This window comes from Nicotiana attenuata, unplaced genomic scaffold (assembly GCF_001879085.1).
Source record: "Nicotiana attenuata strain UT unplaced genomic scaffold, NIATTr2, whole genome shotgun sequence".
Lineage (NCBI taxonomy): Eukaryota > Viridiplantae > Streptophyta > Magnoliopsida > Solanales > Solanaceae > Nicotiana > Nicotiana attenuata.
Window position 1 is genome coordinate 9,574 of NW_017674510.1, and position 9,245 is coordinate 18,818.

At 36.5% G+C, this 9,245-nt stretch overlaps 1 protein-coding gene across 1 annotated transcript; it reads right to left on the reverse strand.

Moving 5' to 3' along the window:
- Positions 1-936: 936 nt before the first annotated feature.
- Positions 937-3,451, reverse strand: LOC109218797 (inactive protein RESTRICTED TEV MOVEMENT 1-like). The gene is made up of 2 exons (XM_019383182.1): positions 3,254-3,451; positions 937-1,257 (listed from the first exon to the last, which is right to left on the reverse strand). The coding sequence occupies exons 1-2, from the start codon at positions 3,449-3,451 to the stop codon at positions 937-939; spliced, it is 519 nt and encodes a 172-aa protein (XP_019238727.1).
- Between the last annotated feature and the right edge of the window lie 5,794 nt (positions 3,452-9,245).

Here is a 9,245-nt window from a genome sequence, read left to right on the forward strand (position 1 = left end):
TTGGCAAATGGTGAGCTTACACGCGCCCCACATTGTATTTTTTAGTACTTTTTTTTTATTCTTTTCCTCTTTTTACTTATTTGTTATTATTATCATTGTTTTTGGTTATTTTCATCCTCTTTCTTTTTGTTTTGGTCATCGGCGGCATAAAATGGTGGTCGTCGGAATTTCAGAAACACCATTTTTTCCAGTGAATTTTTTTTTTCCGGTGACAGATTTTTATCCCGATCTAAGTGTGTTTTGTTATATATATATATATATATATCTTGAAAGTGTAATTTATGTGTGGGAGGAAGGGCAAAAGAAATAAAAACGAATATAAGCTGAGAAAACTTTTTCCAGTTAAAATTTCAATATATCATTTTTTTTCCGGCGTGGGAAGGCTTTCCGATGATGAATTTTTTTTCCCCCAAATCTGAGTGTATTTTGCTTTGCTTATGAATGATCTTTTTGAGAGTTTAATTTGCATGTGAAAAGAAAAAATGGAAGAAAATCGGTTAGACAAAGTCGCCAGTGAATGAATATCCGCCAGAATTAAAGAAGAAACGAAAAAAAAAGTAAAAGAAAAAAGACAAAGAAAAAGGAAAAGGAAGAGGAAAAAAAAAGTAAGAAAAAATGGTAAAAAAGAATTAAAAATAATTTGAAAATCGTTTTTTCCTTCTTCTCACTCTCCTTTGGGAGAGTGAAATACCCACACTCTGCCATATCAGCGTTAAGGGTGCAAATAATTCCATTTAAAATAAGTTTAGGGGGTAATAGGATTCCCGTGAAGAAAAGTGTATAGTTGGGAATCAGGGTATAGATCAGGGGTACTTGTGCATTTTCCTAAAGAAGCTAGGCATAAAGTGAAATAATAACCGGTTGATTTGAAATTCAACAAGATTGAATACAATATGTTGATTTCAAATTCAACAAGATTGAATACAATATGTTGAATTAATTGATCATCTTCTTCTTTTTTGACCTTGTCATGAGTTGAGAAACTGTGGCTGTGATCATTGATGATGTGATGGTCTTCATATAAACCCCAATACTCTCAATGAAAGCATCAGTTTTGGTGCCGTGAAATCCATCAAATGAACGATCATCTCCTATTTGAAAACTGAAACTGAAGTAAGGGGCCAATGGATTGACCGTGTTTCTGCCATATGGTCCATAGGAACTTTTGTTGGTGCCAAATGTTATCGATCTCAAACCATTGGTATAATAGGTACCACTTATCCAAGTAATAAATTCTGATGGATAATCCAACACAACCTTCAATATAACATGGAACGATCGTTCAGATTTAATTGAGTTTGCTTTATTGGTAAATTGTATTGTGTAAATAGGACAAGGATATATATATATATATATATATATATATATATATATATATATAACTAGCTTTAGGGTACGCGCGTTGCGCGTGTACCCCATCTCGATCGATGAGTCAACTTTTTATAAATCACATAAATGTGATATTACTTTTTTCGTTGAGTTATAAAGTAAAAGTTTGAGCTTCTAAAATTGATGAATGCTCATCCTACATAATAACTCAATATAGGAAGAAACTCTATCTTATATAGTTTCAATCATCCCTCAATATATACAAACTTAATCTTAGTTTTATTCTAAAAACACAAACATGATAAGCTAACTTACAGAAGTTAAATCGCTTTTCTTTCTCGTGAGCAAAATACAAACTATTCCATTTCTTTAATCAATACAAATTAATATGTGATTTCTTTTCGACCGAAAGAATAAATTATTATCACAAAAGTAGACTCCAACAACTACATTTTAAAACATTGACACTATTTGTCAATCTAACTTCACTTATAACACCGGTACGTTGAAGATGCTATGCTTAAGCTATGAGAGTGCAGAAGCAAATTCTTAATTATGTTAGAGTGACTTTTTAAGTAAAAAGAGAAGGTTTTAAAATCTCTTTCTATATTGACTTTCTTTCATTTGAGTACCAAGTAAAAGTTTTTTTTTTATAAACTTGTCTAAATTTTTCAACACATTTATAAAATTATTTTAGTCTGCATTTATGTTATATTATCCAATATTTTTTGTTTGCGGAATATTTAATATAAAACATAGAGTCTCTCTACGTTAGACAAACAGAATAGCAAGGTCATTAAGTCAAACTGTCGCTTTTTAAATGCTACAATTCTTTATAAAGCATACAAAGTATGGAATTCTAAGACAAAATCAATATCTTTCTTTTCTGTTTTGACTCTAACATCATAACATTCATAAAATTATTATTCTATATCTTTTGTTTGTGTAAATATTCACTCTTTAAATTAGGAAAACTCAATGATAATGTAAGTCAAGCTCCCAACGCACTAAAATGATGATTTGATATTAGCTCCCAAGTCACAACGCACATTAATTAATTGGAAAATATAAATTCACACAACTTTAGATTTGATCAAGTACATAAAACTAAAAGTATGGTACGTGTATATGTAAGCAGAAGCGAAAATATTGCATACTTTGTTACTTGGCACAAATTATTCAAAAAGGAGAAAAGATTGAAATACCTAAATAGTAGGAGTGTATACATAATTTAAATAAGGAAAGGTTTGATAGTATTTTTTAAAATCTTAAATATTAGGAAAATAACCAAATGACTATTTTGTTTATTGTGAACTCTATTTTAAAGGGGACAAAAAAGGCGAACGACATTTCGCTAAGGGCCTTCGTGCTTTTAATATAGCATAGATATAGATTTAGGGGCAGAAAGGTGTTTACTCGAACCCCTTCGCCTAAAAATTATACTGTATATAAAAGGTAAAATCTATTTTTTTTACCTCTAAGTATTATGATTTGAATCCCTTTGACACATCCCAAAACCATAGCTTAATAGTCAAGGGTGTTCAAAACTTTTGTAAGGTTATTGGTTCTATTTCCACGAGCTACAACCTTTCTAACCTTTTTCTTTTTTGAACCCCCTTGGCCAGGGGCGGAGACAGAAATTACATCAAGAGATGTCAAAATATAAATTATTAGATACATTGAAAATCAAGGGAATTCAACGTATAGTAAATATACATAAATAAATAAAAATTATCTAGCAATATAGTGTAATTTTCCGGCGACACCCCTTAGTTGTGGCTCCGCCACTGCCCTTGGCAGCAATTTTGCCTCCGCCACTTTATATATATCCCTTTGATATAATATAAGTTTCATTGAAGTGATAAAAGATAGTTCAAAAATTGTTTCAAAAATTACTTTAAATCTCAAATCAAAGGACACGTACCGTAGCAAAGGTATAGTTATGATGAGCACCATATCTGTCAGACAAAACAAATTGACCATTCTCAACGTAGAGGAATTGAAGTGACAAAACAAAATCTGGACCAGTGGAAAGAAAAATCTTGGCTATTTCACCTCTTCCCTTTTCATCCCAAACAGTTCCATTCTTTCCTCCCACTGGCCCAACCTTGATCGTATTCATATTTGTGAAACAACGTAGTACTGTAGTTAATAATCTGAAGATGAAGTACTAATAATTTCTTTTTGAAAAGACCAAAAACTGCCGTTTATGTTAAATACGGCTTTCACAGTTTAGCTAGGTTAATTTTACTTATATGCTGTGTCTTTGCTTTGGTTTAGGGTTCAGTTTTTGCTTAGGTTTTGGACTCAACACAATTAATATCACTTTAATTAGCATTAGGATTCTTTTACCAGTGTTACTTACGTTAATTTTGTAGAATTAAAAAAAAAAAGATATTTAGAATAAAGAGGAGCTGAAAACCACCTACACACAAAATATATGCTGAAAACCACCTACACACAATATATATATATATATATATATATATATATATATATATATATATATTCATTAAATCTATATATATATATATATTCATTAAATCTTGTGTCCATTATAACGCCTATTGCCTTTTGTTGAAAAGAACGTAGAGCTGCTACAAAATTAGCTTCATCCAATTGAGGAAACAAAATTATCCACAAATTGTGCAATTATCCGCTAACATTAACCAAAACACCAAATGATGAAAGGACAAGCATATATAAAATCATATTAAAACAAAATAAGCGTATATTAATGAGTCCATTAGAAAAAGTTTCACGATCGATGAAAGTGTAAAGAGTAGAATCCTATTATACCTGAAACTATATGTAGTCTGTTGTATTTAGGATAGTTCATTACTTGGTGTCCAAGTGCTGCAGTTTAGTTAGGACTCAAAGCCTCATATGTGTGTATATATATATTCACGTTATAGATACAGAGAGATCTGTAGACTTTTATCATGGTATCAAGAGCCATAGTGGCTTAACAACCATCGTTTTTTTTTCTCTTTCCCGTTATTGTAGCACTACAACAATACACCATGACTAAAGACATATCCTCTTCCAGCAATATTATGATTTCATACCCTTCCACACCAAATCTTGCTCATCAACTGCCCGTAAAGCTCACATCGTCGAATTTCCAGTTATGGAAGACTTAGTTTCTTTCCATGGTGTGTGGTTGTGGTCTTAACCATCATATTGATGGTAGCGAATCAGCACCAACCGAGTTTTTAGATGATAAACAATCTAATCCAGCCTATAAATCTTGGGTTCGTCAAGATCAACTCGTGTTGAGTTGGATTGTTGCTTCGATTTCGGAAAGTGTTTTACCACAGTTGGTTGGAGCAGAAACTGCTCGTGAAGCCTGGGATAAACTTGTGACAGCCTATGCGTCAGGTTCCAAGCCACAAGTTCGTGAACTAAAGACGCAACTGCATACTTTGTGTCGTGATAATGCCACCATTGAGAGTTATGTTCAAGGTGCCAAGGCGATTTCAGATAAGCTTGCTGCTCTACAACACCCAGTCCATAATGATGAACTCGTTGAGTTTGTACTTGCCGATCTAGGCCCTGCATATCGCCCGTTCACAAGAGCCCTTGAATCTCGTCATGAAGATATTTCGTTTGATGCCCTTTATGGCAAATTATTGAACGAAGAAAGACAACTAAAAAGGGATGAAGCCCTTATTGTTATAGCTCCCATTGCTCATTACACTCAAAGCTCCTTATCATCCACACAAGGCCGAGGTAGAGGCCGTGGAGGTCGAGGTCGAGGACGTGCTGGTGGTCAAGGATATTCCCAATAATTCTAGAATCGTAACCATCTAAACTCCACTGGTACACAAGCAAAATATGACACTTCTGGAATTATTTGTCAAAATTGCGAAGGCAAGGGCCATATCGCACGAGTTTGCCATTCGCCTAAGTCTACTAATGGTCCTAGAGTTACTGGTCGTCCTTCTTCCAATTTAGCAAGCACTCCAACATATTCTAGACAGAACTGGTTGATGGATAGTGGCACCACGCATCATTTAACAGCCGATCTTGACAATTTAGCCATCCATTCTGAGTTTCAAGGTCCAGAGGAAGTAACCTTAGGTAATGGTTCAACACTGCCCATCTCTCATATTGGAGAAGGTTCTATATCTATTTCTAATCGTAAATTTTCTCTTGATAACATTCTTCATGTTCCAGATGCCAAACAAAATTTATTGTCCATTAGTTCTTTTACTACCTCTAATCAGGTTTCTATTGAATTCTTTCCTAGTTATTTTTTAATTAAGGATTTGAAAACGAGGGGCATTCTTCACAAAGGGCCGAAAGATGATTGTTTAGATGCACTCCTAGATCTGCAGTCGCGTCTCTCACCTGCTTCCTATGCTGTTTCACTTGGTGTCTGGCATGCTCGCTTAGCTCATGCCTCTTATCCTACTGTTTGTCGGGCTTTGCCATCTTATAGTTATTGTTCTTCTACTTATAAGTCTCCTACTTTATGTCCAGCTTGTGTTGTTAGCAAGAGTCACAAAATTCCTTTTGTTGAGTCTAGTTTTAAGGCCAACGACCCTTTAGATTTGATTTGTTCTGATGTTTGGCGTCCGACCCTTGTTACTTCTAATGATGGATATCGCTATTACGTTATGTTCTTTGATCATTATAGCAAATATACCTGGATTTATTTTCTTCAATTTAAATCTGAAGTATTATCCGTCTTTATCCAATTTCGGACAATTGTTGAAAAATACTTTGGTCGCCCTATCAAATCCTTTCAAGCAGATTGGGGGAGGGGGGGGGGGGGCAAATTTCAAGCCTTAACTACTTATTTATGCGAGAATGGTATTACATAACGCTCTTCATGTCCCTACACCCCAAAGCAGAATGGTTGTGTTGAACGTAAACATCGTCATATTGTTGAGACGGGACGTGCATTGTTAACACATGCTAATGTTCCAGAAAAATTTTGGACTAATGCTTTTGAAACTGCTGTTTACACTATCAATAGACTTCCAACTCCCCGTCTGAATCACAAATCTCCCTTTAAAGTTTTGTTTAACATGAATCCTGATTATTCTTTTTTTGCGCATTTTTGAATGCTTATGCTTTCCTTGGCTTCGTCCATATACAAAAAGTAAGCTTTCACCTCGTTCTAAATCATGCATTTTCTTAGGCTATAGTAAGATTCATAAAGGTTACAAGTGTTTTGATCCATCTTCTGGAAAGTTTTATGTCTCACGTCATGTTGTTTTTGATGAACATGTGTTCCTATTTGCGGCTAAGGATGATGCTACGGTGCCCACTACATCAACACATACAACTGATCATATCACTGTCCAGGTGCCATCCTCGATCCACGACCAGCACCCTTTAGAAGCTCCATGCGATGCCTCATGTAGACCTTCTTCTTCCTCAATGGAGCAGGCTTTACAGTTACACACGTCAATATCTGCTGCTTAACCTGATGAGATAAGTGAATCATCATCGATATCTGCCTTACAGAAACCTGGACCTTTGTCTAAAGATCTTCGCGGTGCGTCTTCTTCTAGCCAAGGTCAGTCTAAAACTCATACCATGGTCACTTGGTCTAAAACAGGCTCTTTAAAACCTAAGCAACCTACATCCTTTGCTGCCAAGACCAATGAGGTTACAGATCCAACATGCTACTCTGAAGCTTCAAAATTTGCTCACTGGCGCCGTGCAATGCATGACGAGTATAATGCACTTCTTCATAATGGTACTTGGCAACTCGTTCCTCCATCAGAATCTCAAAATGTCATTAGGTCTAAGTGGATTTTCAAGACCAAAACAAAGCATGATGGTTCTGTGGATCGTTATAAGGCCAGGCTTGTTGCGAAGGGATATCATCAACGTCCTGGTGTTGATTATATTGACAACTTTAGCCCAGTAGTAAAAGCTGCCACCATCCGCCTTCTCTTATCCTTGGGTGTTACCAATTGTCACGGCCCGGATTTCCCACCCTCGGGGGCCGTGATGGCGCCTACTAATGAGAGCTAGGCAAGCCAATTGACAACTACCTCTTTTAACGAACTCTGACAATATTAGGAACAATAAAGCATTTAATAAATACGCGAAAATCTCAATATGATTAACTGAAAGAAATGCGGAAGTTTAACAAAAATCCTCTACCCAAGACTGGTGTCACTAACTCACGAACGTCTACAGAATACTACATACAAAGTATGAACAGAGTACAATACTGTTTGCTTCGGTACAAGTGATAACAAACTGAATAAAACAGACGGGACCCCGGGCCTACGGACGTCAGCAAGGCTACCTCGAATGTCCCTGGACTGAGAGCTCGCTCCCAGAATTCCACTACTACTAGAATGCTGCTCCTACACTTGGATCTGTGCAAAAAGATGCACAGAGTGTAGCATCAGCACACCCGACCCCATGTGCTGGTAAGTGCCTAGCCTAACCCCGGCGAAGTAGTGACGAGGCTAGACCAGACTACCAAATAAACCTGTGCAGATATATTTATGCAAGTACAACAAAATAATAGCGGAAAATAACAATTTAAAACTGGGAGGGGAACATGCTTACGGGGTAGCAGATAAAACAGAATATCAGGAATAACAAAGAAACTACATATGATTACGTCTAGCACGGAATAAGGGAAAACAAACCACTTTCACTTGCTTCAATTTCCTCTCGCTGCAGGAGTGCAACCCGGTCCCATTTTATAATATCTCGTGGTCGGCGTGCCACATGATCCCATGTCATAATATCACGTGGTAGGCGTACCACTCGATCCCATTTCATAATATCACGTGGTAGGCGTACCACTCGATCCCATTTCATAATATCACGTGGTAGGCGTACCACTCGATCCCATTTCATAATATCTCGTGGTCGGCATGCCACACGATCCCATCTCATAATATCTCGTGGTCGGCATGCCACACGATCCCATTTCATAGTATACCGTGGTCGGCGTACCACACGATCCCATTTCATACAGCACAATACACAATATAATCCCGGCAAGGGAGAAAGATGTTATAATAAACTATCCCGGCAAGGGAACAAGACAATATAATAAACTATCCCGGCAAGGGGAATCCAGCTATAACCCAACTCATTCAATCTCTACTCAACACAATTAAATCCACACTTAGTCTCAACAATTACTGGCTCAATGTTAAAGATTTCCAACCAATTCTTCATAAATAACAATTACCAATTCGACAATTTAGCAAATTAGGACTCACGGTCATGCTCGACACCAGTGTATAGATACTTGTCACCATGCCTATACACCGTACTCGACAAGTAGCAATTAACAAATAAGACTCTACTCCTATTCCCTTAAACTAGGGTTAGACCAAACACTTACCTCGAATGCTCCAAACTCAACTCAAGCCTCTAGTATAGCTTTACCCCTCGAATTCGGCTCCAACTCAGTCAAATCTATGAAATAATGGCTTTACAATATTAATAATAGCTAAACAAACTAAACCCAATACCTAAATATGAATTTTCAAGCTTTCTTCCAAAATTTCCAAAATCCGACACCGGGCCCACATGGTCCAAACGCGAGGCTCGAACAAACTCCATCACCCACAACCCCACAGCCCAAATATGCAATTTGTTTTAAGATTCGACCCCAAATTGAGGTTGAATCACCCAAAATTCTCAAAAAACCTAACTCTACCTAAACCCTTAANCCCAAATTGAGGTTGAATCACCCAAAATTCTCAAAACCCTAACTCTACACAAAACCCTTAATTTCTACTTTGAATTCATGATTTAGGGCTAGGAAATTAGTGATTTGTTGAAGAAATTAAGAAGGAATGAAGTTAGGAACACTTACCTATGAAGTTATGAAGGAAGAGGTTCTTCAAACTTGTCTATGGAGGGTGAAGGAGAAGAACTCGTGTCGAAATAATGAAAGAATCCCGAATGTACTGTTTCTA